The sequence below is a fragment of the Mesocricetus auratus genome, unplaced genomic scaffold (assembly GCF_017639785.1).
Source record: "Mesocricetus auratus isolate SY011 unplaced genomic scaffold, BCM_Maur_2.0 Super-Scaffold_100008, whole genome shotgun sequence".
Taxonomy (NCBI): Eukaryota; Metazoa; Chordata; class Mammalia; order Rodentia; family Cricetidae; genus Mesocricetus; species Mesocricetus auratus.
The window spans coordinates 74,262,128-74,279,027 of NW_024429192.1; the positions used below are offsets into that span (position 1 = coordinate 74,262,128).

Below are 16,900 nucleotides of genomic sequence, written 5' to 3' on the forward strand. Positions count from 1 at the left end.
CTGTTTGTGCATTCTGAGTCCTTCTTCGCTGCATGTGGTAGTGCAACCGTTTCTGCCTGTGTGCCTTTTTACCTGTTTATCAGGACTTTCACAAACCAAAGGCTAATTTTTTTCCTTTTTTAAAAAAATTAAATTAGAATCAAGCCTGTTTTACATGTCAATTCCAGTTCCCTTTCCTTCCCCTCCTCCTCTGCTCCCCACCAACCCCCTATCCCATCCCCCTCCTGCTCCCCAGGGAGGGTGAGGCCTTCCATGGGGGATCTTCAAAGTCTGTCATATCCTTTGGAGCAGGGCCTAGGCCCTCCCCTGTGTATCTAGGCTGAGACAGTATTCCTCTATGTGGGAATGGGCTCCCAAAGTCCATTAGTGTTCTAGGGATAAATACTGATCTACTACCAGAGGCCTCATAGATTGCTGAGGTCTCCTCACTGACACCCACGTTCAGGAGGTCTGGATCAGTCCTGTGCTGGTTTCCCAGCTATCAGTTTGGGGTCCATGAGCTCCCCCTTGTTCAGGTCAGCTGTTTCTGTGGATTTCTCCAGCATGGTCTTGACACCTTTGCTCTTCACTCCTCCCTCTATTATGGTATCTCTTTTCTTGCTCTCCTCTATTCTTCCCCTAACTCAATCTTTCTGCTCCCTCGTGTCCTCCTCTCCCTTCCTCTTTCTACTAACTCCCTCTCCCCTCTCCCCGTGCTCCCAATTAACTCAGGAGAGCTTGTCCCTTTCCCCTTCTCTGGGGACCCATGTATGTCTCTCTTAGGGTCCTCCTTGTTTCCTAGCTTCTCTGGCAGTGTGGATTGTAGGATAGTAATACTGTGCTCTATGTCTAAAATCCATATATGAGTGAGTACATACCATGTTTGTCCTTTTGTGACTGGGTTACCTCACTCAGGATGGTTTCTTCTAGTTCTATCCATTTGCCTGAGAATTTCAAGATTCCATTTTTTTTCTGCTGAGTAGTATTTCATTGTATAAATGTACCACATTTTCTTTATTCATTCTTCAGTTGAGGGGCATCTAGGTTGCTTCCAGGTTCTGTTTATTACAAATAATGCTGCTATGCACATAGTTGAACAGATGTCCTTGTGATATGAATGTGCATCTTTTGGGTATATGCCTAAGAGTGTAATTGCTGGATCTGTGGTAGACTGATTCCCATTTTCCTGAGGATCCACCAAAGGCCATTTTTTATGAACATCAATTTTGTAATTTTTTTCTTTTATTGAGCATGCTTTTGATGGTCTATTATGCCTCCCCCTGATTTTCTCCTGTTCTCATCTAAAAGATACTTGAGTTACTGTGAACAGTGGTGAGCACATGTCTGTGGCAGTCACTGATTTCAGCTCTTGTGGTGCTGAGTTGCTTTGAATAATTGTAAAAATGTCAGTTGGCTAAACTTGTGTAGGCCTAGTTCTCAGCCTACATGGATCCATCACTCCACAATATTACACAGTCTCTGTGTAAGCTTAAAAATACAGTATTGTGTGCTGAGGGTGGGGATCAGTGGTAAAGGTGCTTTCTGTGCAAGTGTGAGGACTTGAGTTAGAATCCCCAGCACCCATGTCTAAAAAAAAGGAAAAGAAACAGACATGCCAGCATGGTGGTGCTCGTCTTTGATCCCAGCACTCTGGAGGGAGAAGAAGGCAGATCTCTGGGTCCCAGACTAGTCTAGTCTACAGAGTGAGTTCCAGGACATCCAGGATTATACAGAGAAACCCTGCCTGAGAAAATCAAAACCAACCAAACAGACAAACCAGACACACAGTGCTTCTATGGGATAGTGAGAGAGATAGAGGCAAAGGATTCCTGGAGCTCATGGCCAGCTAGCTTGGCACAGAGCAGAAAACAGCAAAGGCCCAATTCCTAACTGACATTCCATGTCTTCCTCCATGGTCTAGCCTAGCCCTACCTTCCCTACTTTCAGTGCAGAAGAGCTCTAGTTTTGGGCCAGGATCTTCTCCCCCCTCCCCCGTCTGTCACCCCTGTCTACCCCCACACTCCTGTCTGTCATACTATAGGAGTGTCTCACTTCTATCTACCCCCACACTCCTGTCTGCCATACTGTAGGACTGTCCACCCTGTCTACCCCACACTCCTGTCTGCCATACTGTAGGACTGTCCACCCTGTCTACCCCCACACTCCTGTCTGCCATACTGTAGGACTGTCCACCCTGTCTACCCCCACACTCCTGTCTGTTATACTGTAGGACTGTCCACCCTGTCTACCCCCACACTCCTAGCTTGGAACAGAAAGCTCTGCCCACTTGCCTGAATACTTCCCAAGCTACTTCTAACTTCTAGAACTAACCCACACACATGACCTCTCTTCTCCTCAACCCTGCTCCATCCAAACCAAACTTAAAGTTAGCAAAGGAAGTCCACATGCCCAGAACTCATCACAGGGATGACAACAATTTAAAAGATCAAATCAGTGTGTTCTCTGCAAAACCAGTACAAATAGTTGCCAATGAGAATTACCTAGATGAACTCTAGGACACAGAAGTTAAAAATCAGAAAGATCACGAATAAATGGCTTAATGATGCAACTCAAAATTTGAAAAAAGAGGGCTGGAGGGCTCAGAGGTTAAGAGCACTGACTGCTCTTCCAGAGGCCCTGAGTTCAATTCCCAGCAACCACATGGTGGCTCACAACCATCTGTAATGAGACCTGGTGCCCTCTTCTGACATGCAGGCATAACAGTGTGTACATAATAAATAGATCTTTAAAAAACATTTGAAAAAAGAAGACCAAGAACAACATGAAGAAACCAAATCCAAACTCAGTCAACAGCAAAAGTAATAAAAATCAGGATAGTACTGTTTTCTTCATTAACTGATCCCTTGAGTAGAATGAAGTGTCTCTCTTTATCTCATATGATTAGTTTTAGTTTGAATTCTATTTTGTCAGATATGAGGATAGCAATGCCTGCTTGTTTCCTGATACCATTTGACAGGAATTCTTTGTCCACCTTATACTTTAAAGCAGTGCCTATCTTTACAACTAAGATGTGTTTCTTGTAGACAGCAGACAAAAGGTTTTGTTTCTTGATCCATCTGCAGGTTTTTCTGCTGTCAATTGTTTTAATTCATTGTGGTCCAATAGGATACAGGGAGTGATGGTAAGCAAGTGGGAGAGCCTGATTTCAGCACCAAATGTAAACAAGGTGGAGTATTACTGCTCTAGGGCTACAAAGGTGTCCAGACTTTTCTGGAAGCCAGGCTACCTAGGACAGCTCTGGAGACTGGAGCTGCAACAGGATAACTCTGGAGAGAAAGGTGTCCTGACTTTTCCAGAAGCCAGGCTTCCTGAGGCTGGGGTGGGGGTGGGGCTCCCCACAGATTATAGCAACCCTGCTCCTCTACTGGAGAGAGCCATTACTGCTGAGCTTTGCTCTGTTCCTCTAAGGGAACATGCAGCTTCTTTTGCTTTTGTTACAGTCTTCTAATGCCCCTGCAGATTATAGCAATCTCCTCCAGCTCCTGCGAAAAGTTGTTACTTTTCTGCTACAGACTTGCTCAGCCCTCTAAGGGAAAGTCCTGCTATCTCTTCTATTCTGTGCAAACAGAGCAGCCCACCACTAAACAGGCACAAGGGCCTCTATAGGGCTTCTTGGGGGTGGAATTTTCCCAGGGAGAGGTTTTTCTGCTCAGGGATTGGTTAGTTTTCCTGCTCAGGGATTGGTTAGTTTTCCTGCTCAGGGATTGGTTGCTTTAGTGGATCAGGGGCAGACTTGGCTCTGATTTCAGGGCAAACTGTTTCTTTCGCATAGTTCTTTTTAGCCTTTTGGCTCTAATTTTAGGGCCAAGGCATATTTCTTTCACTAGCTTTGATTCTAGGGACAAAGTGTGTTCTTTGGCACTGGTTTCAAAGAGTCAGGGTGTTTTTCTTTGGTCCTGGGCTCAGGGATAAAGTGTTCCTTCCACTAATTCAGGTTTCAAATCCAGTGTGTATTTCACTGGCTCTGGGTTTAGAGTCAAGGTGCACAGGGATTAGTTGGTTCTGTGTTTCAGTTGGTCAGGGGCAGAGTTGGCTCTGGTATCAGCTGGTTAAAGTGGGTTTCTTTGGCTGGCCCTTTTACCCTACAGTGATGGCCTATCTGTTGGAAAAATTGAGACATTGAATGCATTCACAAGTCACAGCAGAATCCTACCAGACATTCAAAGAGCTATAGTCAATTCTTCTTAAAGTGTAAAAAAGAAACCAGAAACAGAAGGAGCACCCCAAACTCCTTCTATGAAGCCAATATCACCCTAATACCCAAACCAGGCAAAGACACAATAACAAGAAAACTACAAGACAATATCCCTGATGAACATAGACTCAAAAATACTAAATAAGCCGGGCGTTGGTGGCGCACGCCTTTAATCCCAGCACTTGGGAGGCAGAGGCAGGCAGATCTCTGTGAGTTCGAGGCCAGCCTGGTCTACAAGAGCTAGTTCCAGGACAGCCTCCAAAGCCACAGAGAAACCCTGTCTCGAAAAACCAAAAGAAAAAAAATACTAAATAAAATACTTTGAAACAAATACAGGCATACATCAAAAATACTCAACATAACAAAATTTGCTTCATTCCTGAAATGCAGGAATGGTTCAACACACACAAGTGAATAAATGTAATAAACTACACAAATGAACTGAAAGACAAAAATCACATGATCATCTCAATATATGCAGAAAAAAAGCCTATGAAAAAACACAACATTCCTTCATGTTCAAAAGTCTTAGAGGGCCAGTCGTTGGTAGCACACACCTTTAATCCCAACACTCGGGAGGCAGAGACAGGTGGATCTCTGTGAGTTCGAGGCCAGCCTGGTCTACCGAGCCAGTTCTAGGACAGCCAGGACTGTTTACACAGAGAAACCCTGTCTCAAGAGACAAAAACAGAAACAAAAAAATCTTAGAGAGCTGGGTGTTGGTGGCACACGCCTTTTATCCTAACACTCAGGAGGCAGAGGCAGGCAGATCTCTGTGAGTTTGAAGCCAGCCTGGTCTTCAAAGAGAGTTCCAGGACAGCCTCCAGAAATTACAGAGAAACCCTGTCTCGAAAACAACAACAAAACAAAACAAAAAACAAAACAGTCTTAGAGAATGTAGGGCTAGAGAACACAATAAAAGCAACTATGAGAAACCCACAACCAATATCATCATAAATGAAGAAAAGTTTGAAGCAAGCCCACAAAAGTCAGGATGAGACAGGGATGTCCACTGTTTCTACTCCTTTTTCAACAATGTGTTTGAAGTAGAAACTGGAGCAATAAGACCAGAGAAAGAAATTAAAGGGATACAAATAGGAGGAGAAGAAGTCACACTATCCTCATTTGCAGTTAATATGATGCTATCTATTAGAGATCCCCAAAATTCTACCAGAAAACTTCTAGAAATGATAATTAAATGCAATATGCCAGATACAGAACCAACTTGCAAATATCAATAGCTTTTCTATGTACCAACATCAAACATATGAAGGAGGAAATCATAGGCACACTCCTATTCACAATAGTCTCAAAAAATGTCCAGGAATAAACCTAGCCAAGGAAGTAAAGGCCCTATGCAATGAAAACTTTAAAACTCTGAAGAAAGAGATAGAGAAAGACACTAGAAAATGAAATGACATCCCATGTTCATAGATTGGTAGGCTTAACATTGGGAAAATGACCACTCTAGCAAAAGCTATTTACAGATTCAATGCAATTTCAATCAAAACCCTATGTCATTCTTCTCAGAAACAGAAAAAAAATTTATTCTAAAATTCATATGAAACAACAGAAGACCAAAGACAGCCAAAACAATCCTGACACCTCCCCCAAAATGCTGCAGGGATTGACATTCCATATCTTAAAATATATTTTAGAGATAAAGTAATAAATCAATATGGTGTTGGCACAAAAGTAGACATGTAGATCAACAGAGAAAATCAAATACATGAAAATCAGTACATGTAACTTGGATACTTAATGTTTGACAATGATGCCAAATATATTTCACTGGAAAAAAAAGCATTTTCAATAAATGGTTCTGAGAAAACTAGATGTCCCCTTGCAGAAGAAAGCAATTAGACCATATCTATCACCTTGCACAAAAACTAACTCCTAATGGATTAAGGACCTGAAATACTGAAATTGCTAGAAGAAAATATGGGCAGTGGCCTGTGCGATACAGGTACAGGAAATGACTTCCCAGCGAGGACTCCACTTGCCTGAGAAATAAGGCCAAAAACTGACTAGTAGGATTTCATGAAACTAAAAAGTTTCTGCACAGTTAAAGAAGTCAACGGGGCCAATTCCTGGGATCCCAGAGTGGATCTGATCAGAGTCCATAATGGCTAGTATTTAATTAAAACTTGCTTCAAATTTGGCTCAAGAAAAAAGAAAATAAAAACAAAGAAACAATCAACCAAGTGAAGATGAAGCAAACAGAATGGGAGAATCTTTGTCAGCCATGCGTCTGACAGAGGATTAATATCCAGAACACATAAAGAACTCAGAAAAACAGACAAAGAGAAGGAAGAAAGAAAAAAAGAGACCCATTCAAAAATAGGCCTGGGACTTGAATAGAGAGTTCTTAAAAGAAGAAAAAAGAATGGCTAAGAAATATCTCAAAAATGTTCATCTTCCCTAGCAATTAGGGAAATACAAACCACTTTGAGGTTTCTTTGTACCCGAGTCAGAATGGCAGAGATTGATGGAACAACCCACAACAAAGGAGGGAGGGAATGCAGAGAAAGAAAACACCCACTCACCGCTGGTAGGATGGAAACTGGTGCAGTCACCATGGAAATCCAAGTGGAGGATCCACAAGAGTTTAAGAACAATTCTATAACCCAGTTATACAACTCCTTCACATGTGCCCAGAGGATTCAGCGTCCTGCTACCCAAATACGTGCTCAGCCATGGTCATGGCTGCTCTATTCACAATAGCTAGCTTTATATCTACATAGCTCATCACATTGAATCCTTTCTAAGTACAATATATTTGGGTTGGATTATTTTGTCCACTCATTTAGTCTCTGTCAATTACTGCTGCTTGTGGATCATTTATGTTTAATGCAATTATTGATGTAGTGAGACTTAAATATGATGTTCTATTTTTTATATTTTTATTTTTGTCTCCCCAGTCCTGTTCCTGCTTACTTTTCCCTGCCTTCCTGGAGTTTACTTGAAAATTTTCTCAAATTTTATTTTGAGTTTCCTATAGGTTTTGAGTCATATCTCTTTCTTTGGTTTCTAAGGGTCGCTTTAGAATAGGACTGTGTTTTTTGTTGTTGTTGTTTTGTTTTTGTTTTTATTTATTTGTTTGTTTATTTTTGGTTTTTTCGAGACAGGGTTTCTTTGTGGCGTTGGAAGCTGTCCTGGAACTCGATCTCTAGACCAGGCTGGCCTCGAACTCACAGAGATCCGCCTACCTCTGCCTCCCGCGTACAGGGATTAAAGGCTTATGCGCCACCAACGCCTGGCAGAATAGGATTCTGTGTTTAACTCAGCAGTCTTTTTGTGGCAACATTTTGCAGGTGGAATGAGAAACATTTTATCTCCTTTTCCTCATCCCTGACATCACTATGTTCAGATGTCTGCTATCCCCCACCTCCTAACATCAGTGTGTTCAGGTGTCTCCTATCTCACCCCCCTCCTGACAATAGTGTCATGTTCAACTGTTGTCTTCCTGAGTGTCCTGATGTCACTATGCTCAGGTGTCTCCTACCCCATTCCTGATGTTACAGTGCTCAGATGTCTCCTACCCCATTCCTGATGTTACAGTGCTCAGATGTCTCCTACCCCGTTCCTGATGTCTCTATGCTCAGATGTCTCCTACTCCCTTCCTGATGTCACTATGATCAGATGTCTCCTACCCCCTTCCTGATGTCACAATGTTCAGATGTCTTCTATCTCCCCATGCTGATGTCACTATGTTCAGCTGTCTCCTACCCCCTTCCTGATGTCACTGTGTTTAGGTGTTGTCTCCTCTTTGTAAATGAGAGCCACAGCCATACTTTTGCTTCACTTATGAAACAGAGTTTAGAAGATGAAAGGGAGGAAAGTCAGTTGTATTCACCAGTAGTTTGCTTATCACATTCTTTCCTCCTAATATCTTGGAGCTCTTCTGACATGGAAATATCTGAACAACTTATTATATAAAATAGTACGTAGTTAACATAGTTAAGACACACTTGTTAGGCTAGAGAGATGGCTCCATGGTTAAGAACGCTTAATGCTATTTCAGAGAAGTCTGGGTCCTGTCTGTAACTCCACTTCTAAGGGACCCCACACCCTGTCCTGGCCTCCTATGCTATCAAGCATTCACACGGCGCACAGACATACATGCAGGAAAACACCTACACCCATAAGACAAAAATAAATCTAAAAAGTAAAAAGCCCCACAACTGTCCATTTTCTGTATTTGGGGATTATTAGCAGTAAGATGTGTTTTAAAATTAATTCTCTAGGTTAGCATACAAAGTATCGGGGTTCACATTTTCACCTCTTTGGCACTTATTGTAAGCAGATTGTAATGATGTCCTTTAGTGATGCTTCATGTTTTCTGTACTTGCTACTTCTCAACATCCTAGGATGCGTGGCTGATGTGACATTAAATGAACCTATTAAACTCATGTGTTACACTTGGCCTACAGGTGGTGGCGCTGTTTGGGGTGGTTTTGGAACCTTTAGGAGGTGAGGCCACCTAGCTGGAGGAAGTGAGTCCCTGGAGATGGGCTTGAGGGTGGCAGCTTCCACACACCCAACGACCATGCTTTTGCCATCATGATGGGCAGCATCTCCTGAAAGTGTGAGTCAAATGCCCCCCTCCTCCCTCAAGTCAGGTAGTTGGTCACACTGACAGGAAAGTCATGAATTTAGTGGGTTTAGAGTGTTAAACAAATCTGCACATTTTCAACTAATGTTTTTTCAAGCATAAATTTGTCTTCTTCCTTGACTTTTGTAGAGACTCTGACTACATGTCCATTAATCTGTCCGAAGCATCTGGGGGCTTGGCTTTCCCCCTACCCTGGCGTTTCTTCCTTGTGTATCATACTTGAGTCAGGTCCTATTTCTATGACTGCAGGTTCACTAATCATATCTTTTACAGACTGTGCCAGGTGTTTGGTTTTGGTTTGTTTGACACAGGGCCTCACTATAAAATCCATGCTGGCCTCTCGCTTGCAATCCCCCTGCTTCAGTCTCCTGAGTGTTGGGATTAAAAGTGTGCACCACCGCACCCAGTGAAGTAACACACTTTTGAAGCTTAGCTTATGAAAAGGTAGCCTCAGGTAACATTATCAGTAATAAAGTCTCCTACATACAAAGGATTATGCATAAGGACACTGATAATAGTATTGTTTATAATAGAAATGTATCACTTGCAGGGGCTGGGTATGTAGCTCAGTGGTTGCTTGTCAAAGGCAAAACATACAATCATTTATCAAGAGATGCCTGAGGATGACTACATAATTGGCTGAGTGCAGTCAGACCTCTGGTTCTACAACCACAGACTCAACCAGCTGTGGATGAAAATACTGTAGCCAGGTGTGGTAGCATATACCTTTAATCCCAGCATTTGGGAAGCAGAGGCAGCTAGATCTCAAGACCAGCCTAGGCTACTGTCCAGCCTAAGTTACTGGACAATCAGGTCTATATAGTGAGACTCTGTCTCTACAAAGAAAAAAATTAGCATGTGAAATATATATATGTATATATTTTATATTACATATGAAATAATATGTATTTTCATATTATATATGAGGAAAATTGTATCTGTGCTGAACACTTCTGTATGGTTATGATTCTCTAGACAAAGTAGTACATTAGCTATTCACATATCTTAAGTAACCTACAGATGATTGAATGTCTGCAGACTGAAGATCACACTATTTATACACCAGCTCTGAGCATCTGTGGATTTGGGGAATGAGTCCCTAGGTGACATCATGACAGTTCAGTGTCCCTTTGAGGCACGATGTGAACTCCACTAATCTCCATACCCTTTGTGGTCATGACCATTATCATGTGGGCATTTTTAACAAAGTGGGGAGTGTTTCCAATCTGATGCCTAGTGACAAAGGGGCATGACTCTGTGATTTCAAATAGACAAGGGTATGAAGTTGTGCCCTGATGTGCACGGCAAAGGAGAGATGTCATGGAGCAGCTAGGCGCTGGAGAGTTGAAGGGGGTGAGGTGGGCGGAGAGAGTAGAAGGAGAGTCTAGGTCCTAGAGCATCTCTCTGGGGTTGGGGAGAGGTCAGGCTGGATTGCATGGAGACTGCATCCAGTATGGGCCTTGAAGGGACAAAGAATCTACAGGACCCCAGTGCTCTGTCACATGGAGCTCTCTACCCACCCTCACAGAACTCTTCTTGCTCATTGAAGATGCTACAACCACAGTGACCTCTGATGTCGATGGCTACTTGGCACCTATCTGGGCCTGAGTTTCAATGAACTTCGAAGATCAGCTGAGTCAATGAGTGACTTCAAGCCCCTCCCAGGCTCCCAGGAATAGCACTAGGACCTTCAGGTAGTATTAGCCTCTTCTTCAAATCTGGGACCTGAGGCAGGGGCTGCACTATGAATGGAGAAAACAAAGCATTAGTTCAAAAAGCAGGGGTGAATCTAACTCCAGGCCTGCTCTGGGCCACAGAAGACACCCATGCCAATAACTGAAAGAAAACGGGAGGGGCCCCTGCCCACCTACCCAGGCCACCATGGGTTCCCAGCCCAATGGCTAGTGACATTGGAGGTCTCAAGATGCTGCCTTTGGGCCAGTGAGAACCCAGGCTCTTGGCTTCCACCAAGAAGTGGCTCTGGACAAGAAGGCTTTAATGGTTCTGTAAACATCTGCTGGACTAGGAGGAAACATCCTGCACCAGAAGCTGGAAGATGGAAGGAAGGTTGGCTTTTCACTCCCTTTGAAATAAAGCCTGTTTGCTAAGAGCTTCCCAAATCCAAGCCCCAGGAACCTGGAGCCTAAATTTAGATTGTCCATGGAAGGTCAACGGATCCCCTCAGGGCAGGGTCAGCCAGCAGCTGCTGGAGATAAACTTTGCTTTTCTGCAGACTCAGGTCTTTCTGTCACACAATTAATGGGATCCTGTGCCACTTCCCCTGGGAAAGCAGAACAATAGCGATGCAGGAACAGGTGGCCTGCCTGGCAATCCCCCTACCCGAGACTGGGATTCTTGTCCCCACACAGTCCCAGGCTCGCTGGCCCTGGCTCCCTGCTGCTCTCTAGCCATACTGATTTTTGCCTGCTCCAGGATCAGTTCCATTCAGAGCCTTGTCCCACTGCTAGGGCAACTTACCTAGTTTTATTTTATTTGGTTAGTGATGAAACTTGCTGAGCAAGTGCTTTACCCCTGAGCTGTCTTGCTGAGCCCCAAATGTACATGTACCCCAGGCTCCTTCCATGTGCTCCCTGGGAACTTCTTCCTGGAACCCCGAAGAGACGGCTCCTCTTTGGGGAGCCCTTTGTTGCTTTTCTTCCAACCAGCACCTCATTGGTGGCTTGTGAAGCGCCCTGTGCTATGTGCTCTGGTGGAGACACTGGCCAGCGCTCAGCACTTTTCCTTGGGTCTGGGATGGGACCCTTGTCCCACCTTCAGTCTTGGAGGAGGCTTGAGGAAGCAATGTGAGCCCTAGCTGCGCTTTTCTGGAGTGGTACTGGCCGGTTGCATGCTGGGGAACATGACATCTGAGGTTCCACCTCCAACTCCTAGAGATACTGTGAGGCTGTTACCAAAGGTATGTGAACTTGTTGATACCATCCTGGGTGTCAGTCTGGGTATACTACCAAAATGGTGGAGAGGAGGGCAGGCAGGAGGGAGGGGAACATGTCCTACTGTTTGCATCCCCAACTAGCTGAAAGCAGCAACTTGCCTCTTGTCTCGGACAAATGGATGGCAATGATCACTTTGTTGAGACTCACTGGTAGGAAGTCAACAAGCAAAAGCTATCCTGGCTTGGACCTTCTGAGGCCTGGATGTAGGGAGGTGTACTCAAATATGTCCATCAGTGCAACCTTGCAGAACAGCAGGACAGACAGACAGAGAAGCCAGCAGCAGCAGGAAGATTAGTTTAAGTCCCAGAGGAAGGTGTATCTGGTCAATGAGTATAGCCTATGCTCCTGGTCACATTGTCAATCCCAGCCACTCACAGCCACCTAAGTCTAGGCTGCTCCCAGGATCCAGGTCTTCGTCAATGGGCAATGAGAGCCAAACAGGGTTATAGGTGAGAGCCTGAAGAGGCTGCCTTGCTGGGCGGTCTGAAGAGGCTTCAGCAGTTGCCCCAGGAAGATGGCATGGATCTTGAAGGGAAGGAGACTGGCAAAATGCATTTCTCCAGCCTGGAGCAGAGAAGTAGGATCAAGAGGGTGAGCCTTGGAGTTTACACCCACTGGGCAGTGGAGAGGCCCCCAGAAAGGCAGGGGAGGGTTTGCAGACCATGGAAGGCAGCAGACAATATACGGTGGCTGGAAGGAGCTATTCCTACATATCAGGAGAGTTGACTGGGGACAGGAAGGGTGTGCCTCAAGGCCTGGCACCTTTTCCTAAGCACCTTTCTGTGTAGGGTGAAGCAGGTACTGAGCTGGTCCCAATACATCTTATTCAGAGTCATCTCGGGAAGGAAGCCGGGGACCAGAAGGGAAAGATTTACCCAAATCCCCACATCTGTGGCTGTTCTCAACAATGTCATCCTTTTTCTATAGAGGCCCCAAGTTCTTTTGAGCAGAGAAAAACAACAAAACAAAACCCAAACACAACAATGACAAAAAAAAAAAAAACCCATCCGGAGTCTAGGACTAACTGGGAACAAAGGGAATGGGGAGGCAAATGCTGGAAAGGGGTTGGTGCCCTCGTTGGGATGTGGGCTGTGGGGCCGGGTGCCCCCACCTGAGCCTCAGGGACCCAGAGTGTCCAACCCAGTGGACCTTTCAAGAAATGGCTGGGCCATTGTGCAGAAGAATGCCCGGAAATCCCGCGACTCCCTCCTCCAGTGAGGATGGGGCTCTTCCTCCTGGTCAGGAAACTCCAAGTTGGCTTCCGGAGGGTGGCCTGGGGGCTGGGGTGGCAAAGCACCACGACTGCTTGTAGGAGGGCAAGGCACAGCCTCATTATGTCCTGCTGTGTCTCCGCTGTGCCGGGGATCACAGTCTCTGTGCTGGAGGAGACTGGGGACTGGGTGGTGCTGCCTGACACACTGGACCATAGAGGATGCAGGCAGCATCACACAAGAGACAGCACAGGCCCTTCCCCTGCCCACTGTGTATCAGCCCCGAGTGCCTAGGGAAGGAGTGAGTGTAGGCGGTGGCTGGGTAGGATCTTGGATGAGGTTATAATCAAGGGCATGACCAACAGAGGTTTGTTTAGCATCTCTGCTTGGTGTGCCGAGGGACAAACAGTGTAGAGGTTTGTTTCGACTGTGCACAGGGGTTCTGGGAAACTCCATGCCAAGCCTTTTTGCATGGAAAGGTTGGAATGAAACGGGATGTCGTGAGTGGAATTGGTCGGTGTAGGCTAGAGGTCATGCAGCTAAAGTTAAGAGACAAGCCACGCAGATCGCCTGTGAACCCACCAAGGTCAGCCCGAACTTGGACAGAAACTGGTAGGTTCATAGACGGCTGCCCTGCTGGGAGCGGTAGGGGCGAGCAGGACTAGTCCTAATGGCTGTGGTTTCTTTAACTGTTACTGCCAGGGGGTCTGCGATTGGGTGTAGAGGCCGAAGGTCTGCTCATGGATTGGCTGGCCTAGCTCGGGCTGCGCCCTGGGGGCAGAGTCCGCCCCCGAGACTTCAAATAAATCCCCAACAGGCACAAAAGAACTTAGTTGGTGTTGTTGATCCTCCCTTCTGGTCCACTTGAGGAAGCTCTGGAGCAGAGGCACCAGAACCAGTGGAGCTCACAGCCCAAGCAGCGTTCTGCGCACCCGGAGGCCCCAGGGGCCGTAGGGCGAGCATTCGGTCTTTAGCCATGGGGTCCGCAGCGTTGGAAATTCTGGGTCTGGTGCTATGCGTGGTAGGTTGGGTGGGCTTGATTCTGGCGTGTGGGTTGCCCATGTGGCAGGTGACTGCCTTCCTGGACCACAACATCGTGACGGCGCAGACGACTTGGAAGGGGCTGTGGATGTCGTGCGTGGTGCAGAGCACTGGGCACATGCAGTGCAAGGTGTATGAGTCTGTGCTGGCGCTGAGTGCCGAGGTGCAGGCAGCTCGGGCACTCACCGTGGGCGCTGTGCTGCTGGCGCTGGTGGCGCTCTTTGTTACCTTGACCGGCGCGCAGTGCACAACCTGCGTGGCCCCGGGGCCAGTGAAGGCGCGCGTGGCCCTCACGGGCGGAGCGCTTTTCGCGCTGTGCGGGCTGCTGGCGCTTGTGCCGCTCTGCTGGTTCGCCAACATCGTGGTGCGCGAGTTCTACGATCCGGCAGTGCCGGTGTCTCAGAAGTACGAGCTAGGCGCGGCGCTGTACATCGGCTGGGCGGCCACCGCTCTGCTCATGTGCGGCGGCGGTCTCGTGTGCTGCGGCGCCTGGGTCTGCACCGGCCGCCCGGAGTTCAGTTTCCCGGTCAAGTACTCGGCGCCTCGGCGGCCCACGGCCAACGGCGAATACGACAAGAAGAACTACGTCTAAGGGCGGGAGGCACGGCGGGGCCCTTCCCGCAGCCAAGCGGGTGATCGGAAGGATGGACGCGGGAAGCCGCACGTGGGTTACGCAGCGCAGACTCCGAGGCAAGTCAAGCAGGATTCCGACCAGACTTCCATGCCCACAGAGGGTTCTCTGACCGTCACCAGCCAGGCCCTTGCTCAGAACAGACTACAGGCGCTTGTGAGGACTTGATCGACCTCCTTTTCTATGTGCAGTTGACCGCGGCGTTTAGGTGGGGCTCTCGGATTTCGTCGGTGTGGCAGGCACCAAACTGCAGCTGACAGTCCCTATTGAGACTGGGGAGTTCTGGATGCTGCCTTAATGTCCAGTAGCTCCTGCTGACCTGAAAGTACAGCTGGAGTACTACAGGCTCGCAGCCTGGGCTGCCAGAGGGATATGTTATAAAGGGCATTTTCCATTTTAGTGGAGAGCCCACTGAACCAAACAAAGGACTTGGCCTGGACCTCCTCTCACTCCAGCACTCCCCCAACGGGGGGGGGAGGAGGGACTGTAGGTACCAGAGCCTTAGTGGGGCTGCCCTCCTCGCAGCTTGGGGGTGGGGCGGGATGGGCAAGAATTTGCTTAGTAAATGGTTTGAACACTCTCCGCCGCGTACTGTCCTCTGTCCAGCTAGCCACTCCCTGTGCCCAGCACAGCTCTTCATCCAATCGCCCACCAACCTCCTCAAAGTCTCCCACAGGGATTCCTCCAGTCCGCAACTGGAAGATGGAGTTACACTTGTAAGAAGCCAAGATGGTGGGCAAAAAAATCCCAGGGCAAGAGTTGGAGTCAGGCTGGGATGTATGCGGGGAAGCTGACCCCAGGAGAGGACCCAGCTGGAATTTCACTTCATGGGAATGGACCTGGGCCGGGAGAAGGTAGCTAGGCTGCTAGCTTCTCCCAGCAAGCCCCTAAAGCATTTCCTCCCCGTGCTTGTCCAGCAAGTACCATGAAGTACAGTGTACTTCAGCTCCAAGCACCATGATGTGACCACAGACAACTGTAAAGTCAGACCAGGCACTTGCCTCGGGTGTGGGAGCCAGGGTGAATCGAGGATGTCACTGGTCCTCAGTTCTGATTGCAGTGCATGACAAATGCGAGGAGAGGCACTTGCTCAGATAACCTGGGCCCGACTCCAGCTTTGTCCTAGCTCCTCCGGTTAGTGTGGCTCTACACAGGGTCTAGGCTGTGTCCATGCTCTGTGTAATGCAAATGTGTCGACAACTAGAGAACCTGGGGGTGTGACTATTCTGGGGGAAAGAGGGAGGAGGGCCTGGGTTTGGTAAAAGACCCTAGGGAGGAAAGGCAAGTAAAGCCATCAGCCACAAAGCTTATTGTTTCTCCCTACTTGGACATTTTTCCTTTTGCTAAAAGACCAGAAACAGGAGTAGCAGATGGAGGGGCTGCAGGGAGGCATACAAAGCCAGGACAGCAGGAAGGCTTGGTTTCTGGATCCCAGAAGTCTGTTCAGAAACGGTTGGGCCACATCCATTGCTAAGTCTTTCAGGCTTGGCTGGGTTCCTCACAGTGAGGAAGGGGTAAATCCTTAGGACATGAGCTCAGAGGCTCAGGACAGATTCTGGAATTAGGGACAGAGAAGTCAAGGGTGAGACTTATGGGGAGGCTTACTTTCAGTGGCCCGAGCCTGTGAGACTGTCAGTGGAAACCTCACTGTGCCAACAGGCACATGTGCAGGAGTGATCAAGGGCAGCCCCAAACTTGGGGACATGTGATCTAGAGCTAGCCCTGTACCCCAGCTGGCGCCCTTGGCTGGTGCACTCTTCTCCCATTGGACTCTACCTGGTACAGAGTAAGGAAGGGAGCTACCCCTCCCGAGTTTTTCCGAGTGGCCAGGGTGGCTATGTGAAAGTAGCTGGTGGCACTACCAGCGTCAGGAGAGGAGCCAGTCCCCACCAGCGTCTACCCGCTGTACCCCTCACTTCCCTAAGAGCAGCCTGATCATTCGGGGTCCCTCTTCTAGGCCACTTTGTCTGCTCCCTGTCACTGACTTAAGATCACCAAATGGATATACTTCCTACCATGTCTTCTTCTCCAGGACCCACGACCCCAGGCAGTGAGCAGCCCCTCTTCACCTTCCAGTCTCCAGGAACAGTGACAGTAGACTTTACCATTCTAGGTTCAATAGTCGAAACATTCTGAGTGGGTGTGTGCAATGTTGACAGAACCCTGGGTAGTGTTTCTCTTCAGGCACCCCTTGGGGGTTAGCCCTCCTCGACCTGAGGCCTTCCCTCTGCACGCCTGCAGGGACAAGGCATC

General features: G+C 47.5%; 1 protein-coding gene across 1 annotated transcript; it reads left to right on the plus strand.

Moving 5' to 3' along the window:
- Positions 1 to 13,175: 13,175 nt before the first annotated feature.
- Positions 13,176 to 15,227, plus strand: Cldn5 (claudin 5). Its single transcript, XM_013118668.3, has one exon. It carries the CDS (start codon positions 13,952 to 13,954, stop codon positions 14,606 to 14,608), a length of 657 nt encoding a protein of 218 aa, XP_012974122.1. The 5' UTR covers positions 13,176 to 13,951; the 3' UTR covers positions 14,609 to 15,227.
- The last annotated feature ends 1,673 nt before the right edge of the window (positions 15,228 to 16,900 follow it).

Bases quoted from the DNA above. Each gene is read 5' to 3' on its own strand.
- Cldn5 (XM_013118668.3), top strand. From the start codon at position 13,952: ATGGGGTCCGCAGCGTTGGAAATTCTGGGTCTGGTGCTATGCGTGGTA.